This window comes from Carcharodon carcharias, chromosome 7, assembly GCF_017639515.1.
Source record: "Carcharodon carcharias isolate sCarCar2 chromosome 7, sCarCar2.pri, whole genome shotgun sequence".
NCBI lineage: Eukaryota > Metazoa > Chordata > Chondrichthyes > Lamniformes > Lamnidae > Carcharodon > Carcharodon carcharias.
In genome coordinates this window covers 161,943,187-161,959,293 of record NC_054473.1, presented here as the reverse complement: position 1 = coordinate 161,959,293, position 16,107 = coordinate 161,943,187, and the positions used below count along the sequence as shown (strand labels likewise).

Sequence of the window (16,107 nt, the reverse complement as noted above, 5' to 3'; positions counted from 1 at the left end):
TTACTCTGTCGCCGAAACACTCAATTATGCCTTTTGTCACCTCCAAACGTGACCATTCCTATGCTCCCCTGATATGCCTCCTATTCTTCACTCTCCAAAAACTTTGGCTCATCCAAATCTTTGCTGCCTGTGTACCATCCCACACCAAGTCCTGTTCAACCAACTCCCCTTCTGGTTCTTTAACTTTAAAATCCTCGTCCACCTGTTTAGATGGCTTCATAATTTCACCCCTCCTTATTTCAGTAACCTTCACCAGTACAACCTTTAGCACCACTCCTGATTCCAGTCTCTCGTACATCTTCCTTCCCTTCTTCACATCACTGGAGGTGATGCCTTTGGTTGTCTGGTTCCATGCTTTGGACTTTCCTCCCCAAATTCCTGTGCTTCTCCACTTCCTTTCTTTCTTCAATGTCTTGCTTAAAATCCACCTCTTTGGCCAAACTTTCAGTCACCCTCCTAATATCACCTTCTTTGGTTCCATCTCTATTCTTGTATCATCACACATTTGTGAAACACCCTGGGAACTCTTCAATGTTATATGTGCTATATGGTACAAGTGTTACTTTGATGGCAAAAGTAATTTTACTTCTGTTAGAGAGAACAATTTTAAAAGGATATTTTATGTCTGGATTGCCTGAGTTAAACATAAGAACAAACACCACCAACAACTTAGGAACCAATAATTTTATCATTTTCAATACTTAACATTCCCCTCTTCGTGTCGGTGTCCAACCTGAGGCCCTATACCATTGGACTTGTAACAACAAAGACCCCACAAAATACAGCTATGTAACTAAAAGACAAAACGGCTCCTTTAGGGGAGAAAGGGGAGAAAAGTGCAGCATGGTGTAGTATCAACCTGTACCAGTCAGAAAATATCAAAATGCTGAATTAGCTAAATTCAACTGAAGCAGCATTTTCACAAATATGACTACCACTTGGAGTTTTTTATCCTGCACTCCACCCCACCCCAGCTAAAGACATACACTTTCTGATGCTGTACAGTTCCAGGAGTACCACTGACACTCAGCAGGTCACCCATCAAACCTACACATCAAGTGCAGCTTAAATAATGAGGCATCACAGCCAAGTTTGATCTGCCCTCAAGATAACCACAAGCATATTTTCAACTGGGTTCACGAAATGGTGGTGGAGAATGACAATCCTGCTGATTTCCCCCTTCTTAATAGTAGGGTGCCAAGTACCTTACTACCACCTTGGCTGACATTTGCTAACAGCAAGATCAGAAATCACCTTCTTGGTCAGTATGTGTGGCTGTGTTACATGCCAACTTAAATATACTAAATTACTGTGAAAATGAGTCCTGAACCTGAACCTTCAAATCCTTGGGTTTACAGGATCTTAAATGAAGAAACAATATAAACAATAAACTTCTAAAAACATTATAAAATTATCCTTTTAGGAAGCAACTCTTGACTTATACTGCATTAAAAAAGTTTGCCATTAAAAACATGGATATTTTTTCCCAGTTGATCACATTATGACTCATAACAATGTTCTGCAGTTTGTTCTATAACTGCAACCATCAAATGCCAAAAGAAACAAGTCTGTCTCATTTCTAGCTAGAATTACGTCAATAGATGACACCAATGCAGGCAGAGCCAATGCGTAACATTGTATAAACTATTTTTTTAACAATTTATTTTGGAGTATTAACTAGATAATGAATCAAGAAAATTACGTTGCTAAAAATCATAACAGTGTTATAAGTTTTGAAACAGGTCTGCTCACTGCAAACTACTTTTATGGTAATGAAGAAATACTGCAGGGGGGTCATAGGTGAATACTGGAAACTCATATCAAAAATACTGCCCTCTGAGATCAGTGCAGCAGCCAGATTATTCCATGTTGAGTGCTATTTTAGATCTTCCAATGTTTTGTTAACAGGCCTATAAAGTTGATTAAATTAGATAAATATAATTTAAAATCAAGATGCCAAACAGAAATCAGGGTGTTAATTTGGTATGTGTCACTATTCTGTTACTGGATTTACTTTTCAACTTAGTGTTTCAAGAAACCATGAAACATGAATATTCCCACCAAATGTTACAAAATTACTATGCTGCTATACTTGTGTGTTGTTTATTTATGACAAGTTCAACCTCTCAATTTCTTCCCTTGTATTGGATTTCTTCCTGTTTACTTTGTTACTCAAGAAAACTTAGAAAGATAGCAACACAAATTTAGATTACTTAGATTGGCATGCCAGTCCAAACTTGTATTTTTTTTAAATTTATTCATTCACAGGATGCGGACGTTGCTGGCTATGTCAGCATTTATTGCTTATCCCCAATTGCTCTCAAGAAAGTGATGGTGAGCTGTCTTCTTGAATCGCTGCAGGCCACGTGGTGTGGCCCACAGTGCAGTTAGTAGGAGAGTTTCAGATTTTTACCCAGTGCTAGTTAAGGAATGGCAATTTAGTTTCAAGTCAGGATGGTGGTGTTCCCATGCATCTGCTGCCCTTGTCCTTCTAGGTGGTAGAGGTTATGGGTTTGGAAAGTGCTGCAGTGCATCTTGTAGATGGTACACACTGCCGCCACTGTGCCTCAGTGATGCAGGGAATAAATGTTTAAAGTACTGAATGGGGTGCCAATCAAGCGGGCTGCTTTGTCCTGGATGGTGTCAAGCTTCCTGAGTGTTATTGGAGCTGCACTCATCCAGGCAAGTGGGGAGTATTCTATCACACTCCTGGCTTGTGCCTTGTAGACAATAGACAGGCTTTGGGAGTCAGGAGGTGAGTTACTTGCCGCAGAATACCCAGCCTCTGACCTGCTCTTGTAGCCACAGTATTATATGGCTAACCCAGAACTATTTCTGGTCAATGGTAACCCCCAGAATAAAAGCAAAATACTGTGGTTGCCGGAAATCTGAAATAAAAACACAAAATTGGTGGAAAGATTCAGTAGCCCTGAAGAAGTGTCATACAGACTCGAAATGTCAACTCTGTCTCTCTCTCCACAGATTCTGCCAGGCCTGCTGAATTTTTACACCATTTTCTGTTTTTATTTCAGGTAAGCACCAGAATGTTAACTATTGGGTATTCAGCAATGGTACTATCATTTAATGTCAAGAGGAGATGGTTAGGTTCTCTCTTGTTGGAGATGGTTATTGGCTCATACTTGCATGGCACGAATGTTATTTGCCACTCTTCAGCACAAGCCTGAATGTTGTCCAGATCTTGCTGCATTTGGGCATGGACTGCTTCAGTATCTGAGGAGTTGCGAATGGTGCTGAACATTGTGCAATCATCAGTGAATATCCCCACTTCTGACTTTATGATAGAGGGAAGGTCATTGACAAAGCAGCTGAAGATGATTGGGACTAGGACACTAACCTGAAGAACTCCTGCGGTGATGCCCTGGGACTGAGACAATTCACCTCCAACAACTGCAATCACCCTCCTATGTGATAGGTATAACACCAACTAGTTGAGAGTTTTCCCCGATTCCTATTGGCTTCAGTTTTGCTTGGGCTCCTTGATGCCACACTCAGTCAAATGCTGCCTTGATGTCAAGGGTAGTCACTGTGATATAGTGTGTTGCAAGTGCTTTTGAACAACTTGTGGCAATCTCTTTCTACTCCATAGTTCAATCCCAAGTGGCAAACTTCCTGTTAAGATGGAGCATGCATTTACCAGTTCCCAACAGAATGTATGCACCAGCCTCAAGAAATCCTCAGAGGACACAGTGTTTACTGTACGGTTAGGATGACTTCAGAGATATCCCTTCTCAAGTCACAAAACCATTGAAAGTTTAGTGCAAGAAAAAACTATTTGTTTCAGTCTTTGCATCAGCAACAGCTCCTCAAAGCTATCTGCTCACAATTTAATTTCCCTATTCCTTCTATACTTTAATATTTTTCTTCAAATGTTCATATAAATTCTTCTATATGCAATTGACTTGGCTTTGATAGTAACTTGTAATTATGTATTCTACATTCTAATACTCATGTAAAAAGATTTCCTCTAATCACTCACCTCAACATTTCTAGTAATGATCTCTAGTTTATACTAATTAACCATTCACCAATAAAACATGCTATGTACCCTCCCAAACGCTTTCATAAATGCCCCTTGACCTACTTCACACCAATGAATACAGAATAGTTATCAAGACCAAGAACTATATCCTCAGTCTTGGCAGCATCTAGCAGCTATCCCCCAATTTGATCAATCATAGCTTCGCCATGTTGTCTCACATATTTTTGTACTGAACAGCTAGCACTGTTTGTACAATAGAGTCAACATTCCAAAAATATTGCAATTTAGTTTGAAGTTGCTAACAATTTTGCTACATTGATTGTAAAACAGCAGTTTCATTCGGTAATTGCTGGCAATTGAATGACATCTTCTACTTCATAATGAACACAACCTAAAATTATTTGAAAATAATCACCAAACCTAGATTTCCATTAGTCTTATGTTAACCAATTACACTACAGTGCCAAAAAGTGAGTCTGATGATCAATTTTTAGCCATAAAATTTAACTCCACCATATTCACAGTGACCCACAGCCAAGAGTCTACAATGGGAATCTTACTATTGGATGCAGCAGGAAATGGTGCAGCATCATCCTCAATATTTTGGGAAGGGAAGCAATGAAGCAACAGGGGGAAGGTGAAGTAAAAGTACTCTGGGGACAAGAAAAACTTGACAGAATAAAAATGATTTTGTAACTGAAAGATCCACTGCCTTGCAGAAAAAGTACAGGAATGAGGAGAGAATAACTTGTTAATGGAATTAATTAAACTAAATTGATAGATGTTAACTGCAAACTTTATTGTAATGTGGGGCTTAGGAACAGCTTCATAATTTGTATGTCACCAGTTCTCGTATAACAAACAAGCTGGAAATCTTCATTCCCATACCTGCCTTCAGGTTGATGGAGGATTATTTCAAAATAACTGGCAGCTCATATACTTCTGTCTAGTAGGGAATATGTTAAAGAAAATAAATGGAACCACAACAAAACCCCCCACAGTTTCTACATGAAATTTGAATACCAAATAACATCACATGAAGCTACATTTCACTGTGGTTCTAACTTTATCTGCACAGATCTCTCCCATCTAAATTCTCAACAATGATTAAAAGCTTTCAGAGGTTAATTACACCTTGTAGCAGAAAACTTGTGAAAGCCTTTAAAAAATATTTAAACATAATTAACAGTTATCTCCAACATCAAAAACAGAATTTGAGTTTCAACAAGACAGAATTTGATTTTTATCTTCCTTTCTGCCTTCTATAACAATAGAATGTTAAGAATCACAAATCATATTTCATACAGTGTGATTACATTAACTTTTCATATGCTGAAATTCATTCCTAGACAAGGTTGATATGATTGAATTTATCTCAGCACTTGGTCTGCATATTACTATTACAATCGCAGCTGATGTTACTACTGGACAAATAAAATCCCAGAGTGAAAACTGGCTCAATAGATCCTAACTTTTATTTTGTTTTAGAAACTGTGGAGGTAAGTTACTGAACAAATTCACTGGAGTCTGATGAACTTTGAACACAAAGAATAAAACATTCAGTAAACAAGAAAAACAAACTATAGTACACCAGACAAAAAGATTGGAAAGATTTTAATACTAACAGAAGAATATGATTCAAATATTCACTATTCCTTCAACCCAGCCATATCTCTACAGACACACAAATTAGGAAAAGTAAAACAATTTACCATATCCATCTGACACACTAATATTCCGGGTAAGTTTGCCGTACATGTGAATTAACAGGCAAACTGTGGACAGACTCGCCAGACTCCAAAGTAAATGACAAATGTGACCAAAGCAGATTATATGGATTTCTCAATAACCCACCCAGATGCTTGTCACACTGTGAACCAACAAGTCTCACTGAAACACTGCCTTTCTCACGAGGTTTCCAATCTCCACATTTGAACAACTTGCCTTGGAAGTCTCTCCGAACTTCGCTCCCACTTGAACAGCTTCAACAAGGGTCTGCCTCCAGCATTTAAATCTCGCCTTCTGAGTATCCTTTCCCCTGGATAATCGTCCAAGCACACTTTCAGATCTTGGGCCATGCCAAGCAGAACACCACTACTCCAATAGGATACTTTTGCCCTTACAACCCACAGCATGGAGTCACCAGCCTTTGGCTGCCCTCTCAGATCTTCTGGGCTTTTCTCAAGCCCACTTTGCTTCAAGTCTGCTCCCCACAGCTCTCTCTCTAATTCCGAGCCTATTGCTCTGCTCCTTTCTCTCAACCTTACTTAACAGGATCTGTTTCTGACCTCTGTCCTTGTCCCTTTCCTGGGACCTTCTTCTGGGACTTCTTTCTGCCCCACTTCCTGGTTTGGGGTCTTCTTTGTTTGGGGCCTTCTCCCTGTACCCCTCCCTGTATCCTGCTCCCTGGGACACCTTATGTGACCTGCAATTTCGCACCATTTCCCTTCTTCACTTCATTTTCTTCTTAAAGTGTGCGCAGGACCAGTTCCTGGCCTGAAGACGAGAAAAATCACTAACTACACGTGTGTGGCCATTCTTCAGCTGGCACATGTGCAGAAGTCCCGAGGTCTATGGGGAACTGTAGTTCTCAAACTGTGACTGCCAATTTAGGTAGGTACCGGAGTTTGTTACACTACATTAACTATTTATATCACCAAAGAGTATGTCCATCAAAATGTATGATCACAATCGTCACACTGTGAAAGTTCTCCAGTTGCAATAAAACCCACGTTAACCTCAAGCTTTCCAGTCTCCCTTTCCCTATCTTACTGCAGACTCATCCGATTCACTCGGCAACAGTTGATGAAGGAACAAGTCGAGGAAACTAAAATAGAAAAGGAATAAAAGACCAAACCTGCGGTGAATCATAGATGTGTGTGCTATAAAAGTAAGGTGATATTTCACAATACATTGCTAATTTAGTAAAATAAAAGTAAATTAGTCAAGTGCTGGATCATCTGGAAATCAGATCTTCAAGTATTTAGACAAATAACCCTGAGTACTTAGATGGTGAGAGGCGGTGACATCGTAGTATTGTCACTGGCCTAGTATTGCCGAGACTCAGGGTACTGCTCTGGGGCCTGGGTTCGAATCACAGCCGTTGATGAAATTTGAATTCAATAAAAATCTGAAATTATGATGATGACCACGAAAGATCATGAACTCTCTCCTCCATCCCCACCCCCTTTCCGATTACCCACTTCTTTTCCCCCGATAATTTATATAGATTTTTCTTTTCCCACCTACATCCATTGTTTTATCTCTACCTTCTAGCCTTTTTTGATTCCTTAACCCCACCCCAACCCACCAGGACTATCTGTAACTTGCTTGTCCTGCTTTCTACCCTTAATTGCACATTCCATAGATAATATCACCACCTTCAACACTTCTTTGTCCTTTTGTCTGTGACATCTTTTGGTTATCTCCACCTATCACTGGCCCTCTATCCAGCTCTACATGTCGTGCCCCCCCCCCCCCCCCCCCCCCCCCCCCCCCCCCCCCAATGCCCTGAGAGCAGTATTGTTTTGGGAGTTAAAGCTACAATTAATTTGAAAGCAGTGAGCCCCAAAAGACTACGTCATCATGGAGATGGGTGGAGCTTAAGTTAATTTAGAGTTGAAATTTCTGTGTTTGCTGTTGTTTGAGTTGGAGGGAAAAGTGTGTTCTGCAGCAGGGCAAAAGGCTAAACTGAAACAGTGCAACTGTTAGCAGGCTCCATGCAGCAAAAGCATTGCTGTTAGCTGGCTCTATGTTGTTAAGACTCAGGGGAAGTCCCAGGAGCCATTTGACAGCCCTGTGCAGTTAGGGCTCAAGTGAAGTCGAGAGGAGCTGAGAAGGTGGCAGAAGGTCACTGGCTCCATGCTAAAAAGGGTTAGTGCTCAGAATAAGCCTTGGTGCCATTTATAGTTTGGTGTAGCCGGGGAGACTGGTGAAATCCAGGGGCAATGCCAGTCCAATGAAGCTAGCCAGCTATTAAAGAGCTGAAATTGCAAAAGTAGAGGCTAAAGAACAAACTCAAAAACCCAGGAAAACGGAGTCGCTGGAGAAGAGACTGAAATCTGGGGAGGTGTACAGTTGTTGAGGCTGTCCGAGTTGGAGTGGCTTTGAGGAAATTCAGAGGCTGATCTTCAAAAGCTTTTAATTTAATCATTCATGGGGCGTGGACTTCGCTGGTTGGGCCAGCATTTATTGCCCATCCCTAATTGCCCTTGAGAAGGTGGTGGTGAGCTGTCTTCTTGAAACGCTGCAGTCCATGGTGTAGGTACACCCACAGTGCAGTTAGAAGGGGAGTTCCAGGATTTTGACCCAGCAATAGTGAAGGAATGGCGATATATTTCCAAGTCAGGATGGTGAGTGACTCAGAGGGCAACTTCCAGGTAGTGGTGTTCCAATCTATCTGCTGCCCTTGTCCTTCTATATGATAATGCTCATGGGTTTGGAAGATGCTGTCAAAGGAGTCTTGGTGAATCCCTGCAGTGCATCTTTTAGATGGTATACACTGCTGCTACTATACGTCAGTGGTGGAGGGAGTGAATGTTTGTGGATGGGGTACCAATCAAGCAGGCTGCTTTGTCCTGGATGGTGTCAAGCTTCTTGAGTGCTGTGGGAGCTGCACTCATCAAGGCAAGTGGGGACTATGCCATCATACTCCTGACTTGGGCCTTGTAGATGGTGAGCAGGCTTTGGGGAGTCAGGAGGTGAATTACTCATCGCACAATTCCTAGCCTCTGACCTGCTCTTGTAGCCACAGTATTTATAAGGTTAGTCCAGTTCAATTTCTGGTCATTGGTAACCCAGGATGTTGATAGTGAGGAATTCAGTGATGGCAATGCCATTAAACATCAAGGGGTGATAGTTGGATTCTCTCTTGTTGGAGATGGTCATTGCCTGACACTTGTGTGGCACAAATGTTACTTGTCACTTGTCAGCCCAAGTCTGGATATTGTCCAGGTCTTGCTGCATTAGGACATGGACTGCTTCAGTATCTGAGGAGTCGCAAATGCTGCTGAACATTGTGCAATCATCAGCGAACATCCCCACTTCTGACCTTTTGATGAGGGAAGGTCATTGATAAAGCAGCTGAAGATGGTTGAGCTGAGGGCACTATCCTGAGGAATTCCTGCAGCGATGTCCTGAAGCTGAGATGACTGACCTCCAATAACCACAACCATCTTCCTTTGTGCTACATATGACTCCAAACAGTGAAGAGTTTTCTCCCTGATTCCCATTGACTCCAGTTTTGCTAGGGCTTCTTGATCCCACATTCTGTCAAATGCTGCCTTGATGTCAAGGGCAGTCACTCTCGCCTACGAGTTCCTTATGAGAGACACAGTTTCAATGAAATTGGTCGACTCAGTGTTTACTAACATCTAGGTGGGTTGCTGAGAAATCCATGGAATCTGTCTTGGTTACATTTGCTATTTATTGAGTACAGTGTGTTGTTTTCGACCACAGTTCACCTGTTAATTCACATGTACCTCATATTAACCTTGAATGCTAGAGATATGGTAAATTGTTTTGTCTTTTTGACCTTGTATAATAGAGTTTATTTCTGTTTGTTCAGAACCCATTGAATCTTGTAGCTTTATTCTCTTAACAAATGCCTTGAATCTCAAACTTTGTCTACTTTAAACAAAACATTATTGGTCCCGAACCAGATCTTACCAAAAACTTGGGGATCAGGTCTAGGATCACAATTGCCCTTGAGGGTGACAGTGACTGCCTTCTTGGACCACTGCAGTCTGTATTGTAGCAATGCTGTTCGGTAGAGACTTCCAGGATTTTGATGCAATGATGATGAAATGTGCAACTTAAGAGGGGATTGTATTCCTACACACCTGCTTGCCCTTCTGGGTGATAGAGTCACACATTTGGGAAGTATTGTCAAAGAAGCCAAGTACACAGTCAAAGGAGAGGTTAAGCTGCGAATCTTGGGTTTGCATGATGTCAAGTATCTTGAGCATTGTTGCAACTACAGTCAAAAAGCACGGATAGTATTCTATCGTACTACTGATTTGGGCCATGTAGGTGGTGAAGTGGCTTTAAAGATCCACTCGCTGGAGACTACTCTGCCTCTGACCTATTCTAGAGTATGCAATCTAGAATATGCAATGGCTAGCCAAGTTTGGTTTCTAGTCAATGGTGAAGCCCAAGGTGTTGATGGTAGAGAATTGGTGATGATAATGCTATTAAATATCAGAGTTTTCTCAACTCTCTCATTGAAGGTAGCCATAGCCTGACACTTGTATGGAGTGAATGTTAATTGCCAGCCATCAGCCCAAGCCTAGATGTTGTCCAGGTTTTGTTGCATGTGGTTATGGGCTAGTTTATTCTGAAAAATTGTAAATGGAATTGAACACTGTACAATCAGCACACACCCCACTTCAGACATTATGGGGGAAGGACATTGATGAAGCAACTGGAAAGGATCTGCTGAGGAATGAAATGCAGTTAACAGCTGCATACACACACCATCTTTTACATCTGCAGGGAATTTCTTGATTTACGTGGCCAATCAAACTTATAAAACTACTTACAGCCTTTACAGCATCACTTTCCCATGCTGAGTGTTCAAATCTGGAGATCTGTATTATTTCACATTTCCAGATGCTTTTGAACTCAAAAACTTGGCAGAGAACTGGTTAGAACCAATTGGCATCTTTTACTCCATAAACAAGTTGGCAACCTTTGACTACACAAAATTGAATTAGTGCCAAAGCTATTCAGAGTTCAGGTGCTGTTGCAAACAAATTGGGCAATCAAGCAGAACCTCACCCAACTATATTAAATTGCTTCCAGGAGGCTCAGAAAGCCTGGGAAATTTAGAGCAAAGTGTTACATATTTATTAAAGATCAGATATAAGCAGTTTGCCAGAAAGTTAATTCAGAAGTACATGTACAAATATTAAAGCACTATCAATTGAAACATACAAAATCATGTTTTGCCCCAAGTTGAGTTGATAAGATAGGAATCCTGCCTAAATCCTACAGCAAGAGGAAAGTCATAAAAATGTTGTGCAGCAAGTTTTCCAGGCGCAATCTCATGATCTATCCCTCCCCACTCAACATCCTGCAACCCCACCCCCATGCAAAAACCCTGCCCTCCAAGCCAATCCAAAACTAATTTATGATAATCCTGGACCAGACTCCCAAGTGTTTTGTACAATCTGGCTTGGGAGCACTAACTTTCTATTTCAATTTAGTTTCTCCGAGACTCCGTTCCCCCGAAATCCCAAGTCTGCACTCCAGCACCAACTCAGAAGCACAACTTGAGTCTTCAGCCACTCTGGGCAGAACGCCAAAGCCCCAACGGCCAACAGCATGGACTCACCAGGGCTCCTCCCAACCCTTGCCTCCTGTCGCCTGGGCTCCTCCTGAGCCTTCTCCCCTTAAAAGTCTGCCAACTGCAGCATCTTTTCTGCTTGGCGTCTCTTTCTTTGCTCTTTTTTCTTCTTAACTGTGTCCTCTCCCTTTTCCTTCTGGGACTTCCTTTGGGGCCTCTCCCTGTCCCCTGCCTGCAACTGTTCTCAACTATGGCATTCCACTCCAGGTCACATGGCTGAACTTCTCACATATTTCTTTTTTCTCTTTTACGCTGGCATGTTGCTGTCAGGATGACTGAGCCCTTTAACTGTCAGATTGCGCATGCGGCACCCACTCCCAGCCTGCGCGTGCACTAAACTCCCGAGGCCTGTCAGGGCTTGAAGTTCTCAGCTTCTTGTGGAGCAGGGCCAAATCTGGATTTCATCATAAATTGCATGAGCATGCTCTCTCCCCCTTTTGTATTTTCCTTCATTTCAAATAGCTACGCAGTTTTCCTTATAAAAATTGCAATAGTCAACGGTTTCAAATTGCTCCCTGTGGCAAAGATTACCATTGTCCAACAATGCTCTGCATAAAGAAATTTCTAACATCCCTCCCATTCTTTTAATGAGCATTCTGAATTGATGACCCCTCATCATTCAAACCCCAACTAGAGTAAAGTGCCCGTCCCCAATCATCATCAAAACCCTTCATAATTTTAAACACCTCAACTCTGCTCAGACTGTTCTGCCCAGTGGTATCAGTCCCAGTATCAAGGCTTCTCATCCTCGGTATCATCTTTCTGTACTAATGATGTGCGCGCTGTATGGCTTTAACATCATTTCTATAATAGTTGCCCAAAACTGCGTACGGTATTCTCAAAGTTCAAGATAAATTCTTCATTACTTCAATCTTAAACGCTATGTCCATAATTATAAAACAATCTTCTTCTAGATTTTTATGACTATCCACTCATACTCACACTTCCAGACAATGTATTCGAAACTGGGGGTCTGTTGCTCCACACCTTTCAGTGTCTGTCCACTGATTTTTTTACTCCTATTCCTAGATTTTTTTCTCCCAAAATAAATTACTGCACGTTTATGTTAAGTTGCATATGCCACCTATCAGCCCTATTAACTTGCCTCTGTCTGCCTTAAGTTTTTCCCCCCCTCCAGTTTCCCCTCACCATTACTTTTTTGTCACCAAATTTCAAGATCATGTCCACCTATACCAAAGTCCAAATCATTTATATGGGAGAACAAAGGTGGACCAGCACTGATCCTGGGGTGCACCATTTCCAAACCTTCTCCAGTCCAAGCAACACCCATATACCCTAACTCTGTTGCCAGTTCATCAACCAACTTGCTATCCAGGGTGGCATTTTTCCTTTCTCGAACAAACCTTTAGTCATTAAAGGCATGAGATAAATATTATGAAGCACCTTATTAAATACCTTCTGAAAATCCATGTATGCTACATCTACTGCTTTGGTTTTATCAAATCTGTCATTTAAGTAATTTTACATTATTTATCAATAACATGCTTATGTAGATTACAGCAGTTTTAATTAGGTTAACCTTGATTCAAACAAATCGCAAAATCTCCAGGTTGACCTGGATGTGCAGGTCAACATTTGAATCAATCCAGAAATAACTACTAACCAGCAAAATAAACTTGTTCACGCTTCCTATGATGCACAGCACCTGAACCAGTTAACTTGTCCACAGTAAAGTAAAAGTTAGAAAATAGGATTTAGAGAGATTACCTAAAAGAGTAATCAATTATGTAGCGATCATAACTTCAATGCTGTAGTTAGTTGGTAACTAATTGGCATTAACGAACTCTGGACTTACTTTTTAAGTTCAACTGTGACTTTTCCAAGGCTTGATCACTCCCAATAATACTAGAACTGGCAGCTGCCATGACATCACACCACTCTGAGGGAAAAAAAGGCATGTATCAGTGCTTCAAATGAAACATTATCCATGTTAGTTGGTGGCTACATTGTGTTGCAACAAGTTCTACATCTCAATTCTCCTCTTTAAAGTTTCATATGTTCTGCAGTCTACATTTGCAGAAGTCAATATTATGTTTAATTCTCTGTCAGCTGTTATATCATTTCTACAAGAAAAATGTTAAGCCTTTTCTTTCTGCTTCAAGAGTAGCACCTCTCTCTCCTTGCACTGTTACACTGCAGGTAAACAAAGAATTACCATCTGCTCACACAGATTACCAGCTGGGATCAGAACTACAATCTGTGCACTTGATTTGTACAAATGCTGCTGCATTTATCATGTAGCAAATGAATTACTTCAACAAATTCCAAAAAGGGAATAATTAAATTTTACTAGTTTTCAGCCACAGGCATTTTCTCTCCTCCACAAAAACCCCATACTTATAAATATGCATCACAAGATTCACTGCATAAATCACACATTTGTGCAGGTTGTTATGATCTTTAAACCAGGTGTAACTTAGACAACCATGAAAATCACTTGTCAACTGGTCGCCAGAAAAGCTGGTACAATTTTTACGAATGGTAATTATCAAACTGGGCATCAACTCTTTCGAGTACAAACCCGTTTCCATCTGTTTCAGATGAAGTTACATTGTTTCATGGTTTGCCATTGTGAGATTTGAACTCTTGATCTTGGGGTTACAAACCCAGTACCATAACCACTTGGCTATTTAGGCCAAGCTTCAAACTGGGCATCAAATACTGATCTGGTAAACACAGTAATAAGCTTTGATTATATTGCTAGAGAAAAAAATTACTAGGTACAATGAATAAATCACCCCTGTTGCATATTTTCATAGCTTATCCTAATACAAAACCCAGTTTAATACAGAAGACACATTTCTTCCAAAAACAGAACCAGAGGTTACAATTAAAGGTGGAAAATAGCAAAAATGTTTTCCTACAACACACTAATTCAATCATAACAAGAGAATGTTGTTGCGAAAGCATGGTTCATAATTTGTTTGTTTTAGGATATAACTTTTAGTTTTAGTAATTAAGGTGTTAAATGAAAAATCCTGGTTAAGAAACGGATTTAAAAAACCCTAATGTAGAGGTAAATTCAACAAGCCTAGGTTTAATTAACCTATGTTTATCTTACACGGCCAAGAGTTGATAGTTAAAAAAAAACTTAGACAACTCTGGGCAGAGCCTCCATAAAATAAGCTAAAAGTTAGCAATTCTAGAAAAAGAGGGTGGCAAAGCTTCATTAGAAATACAAATTATTCATATAGGTTACAGAATCAAAGAGTTCTGTTGAAGGTAAAATAATTAATTTACACTGCTGTGCTAGAACATCCCAAAGTATGCCACATCATCATGGAGATAGGAGGTGCAAATGGAAGATTCTTTTCTTTAATTTATCTGCGTATTTGTTGATATAAGCAAGCAGTCAGTTCGGGGACAGGCAGAGGCAGTTACAGTGTTGGGCTAGGTGTAGGCTGCAATTCAGAGTTGAGAGAGCCAAAGAAAATAAATGTTAGTTAGGCCTGCGCTTCGAGCAGAGAAAATACTAACTTCATCATTCACCAGGTGGCATGCTGGTGGGGCCCTCTCTCAATTTGGATTTCATGAGGGAAAAGCAGCTAGAATTTTTGTTCCAGTTTACAACTGTTGGAAGAAATCTACAATAGTCCTCCCAGAGCCTGGGGCAGAAAGCAGTCAGCAGGGTTAGCTTGGAAAGCTGTGGAAAGACAGTTGGGTATTTGCCAGCAATCCAAACAAAGAGCTGAGGCCTCTATAGTTGTGAGGTTAGTAAAGAAAAGATGGAAGGTCACATAGCCAAAAAGTTAATGGAACTATCCCCACAGAATCTTACCTTGGAGGATAACTCACTGAGGAGAAATGAAGTGAATTCCAGAGGGTGGTAGCATACCTTTGGGTTGGCCCCTGGAAAACTGAATGAACCTTCAAGATTTCATAAGACAAAGGAACTCTTGCAGGGTGGCAGGTGGAGTAAATAGCAGAATTGAGTTTCTAGCATAAGTCTTAAGAAGCGATAGCGTTAATTTAGTGGTACATTTTCATTTAATTTCTCATTATACAGAATAAAAATTTTTGTTTGAAAACATGAAATATTGTGGCATAGTTCTGTCAGTTAATTGCTGGGTGTTTGGATTTCTTCATTAAACATCAATGATCTAACAATGTGTAAAAGATATTCAATTAGTTGGGAATCCTTTAATTGTTTCATCCGACATTTTAAAACTTGGAGTTGACTGATTCTCAGCATCTTAAATTTTAAGCAAATTAATCTCTCCCCATAACAGATCTTCAGACAATGTTACATCATTGGCAAAAAAAAAAAATGATTAAGATCCATTGCAACAGTTGCTACAAGAGAAGCTGTTTCTTCAAAACATTGTCAGAAACCTGGGAGAAATTGAGGTTTTTGATATTTTTGATTGTGATTGTGCACAACAGAAACATAAGGATAGAAAATGGCACTCAGTTCAAGATCAATAGCTATAGACAGGATATCGGTAATGGCATTAACTTCAAGCTACATAAAAACCAGCCTCAACAGCCAACTGAGAGGACAGCAGTAACAACTTTAGACAGGGATACAGGAAGATGCATTTGGAGTTGCTTTGCGTTAACTGTGGTTATTGTTTACTTGACAGGTGCATAAGTCTGGCTTTTTGACTATTTCTGAAACACGAAAGCATTAAATTTCAAGTTCAATTGCCAATTTCTCATCTCATGATAAAAAATTCAAACAAAAACGTGGTGCCCAATCATCCAATTACTGAGCCCAGATGATATCTATCCCACTACAAGT

The 16,107-nt window shown here is 40.4% G+C and overlaps 1 protein-coding gene across 3 annotated transcripts in view; it reads right to left on the bottom strand.

The window, feature by feature from the left end:
- The window catches only part of wwp2 (WW domain containing E3 ubiquitin protein ligase 2), a 236,697-nt gene that overhangs the window by 205,482 nt on the left and 15,108 nt on the right, over positions 1–16,107 (bottom strand). For all 3 annotated transcript variants that reach the window (XM_041191193.1, XM_041191191.1, XM_041191194.1), the window contains one exon: positions 13,162–13,245. In XM_041191193.1, the coding sequence (XP_041047127.1) occupies positions 13,162–13,231 (70 nt within the window). In that variant the 5' untranslated portion in view covers positions 13,232–13,245. The remainder of the gene's footprint in view (positions 1–13,161; positions 13,246–16,107) is intronic.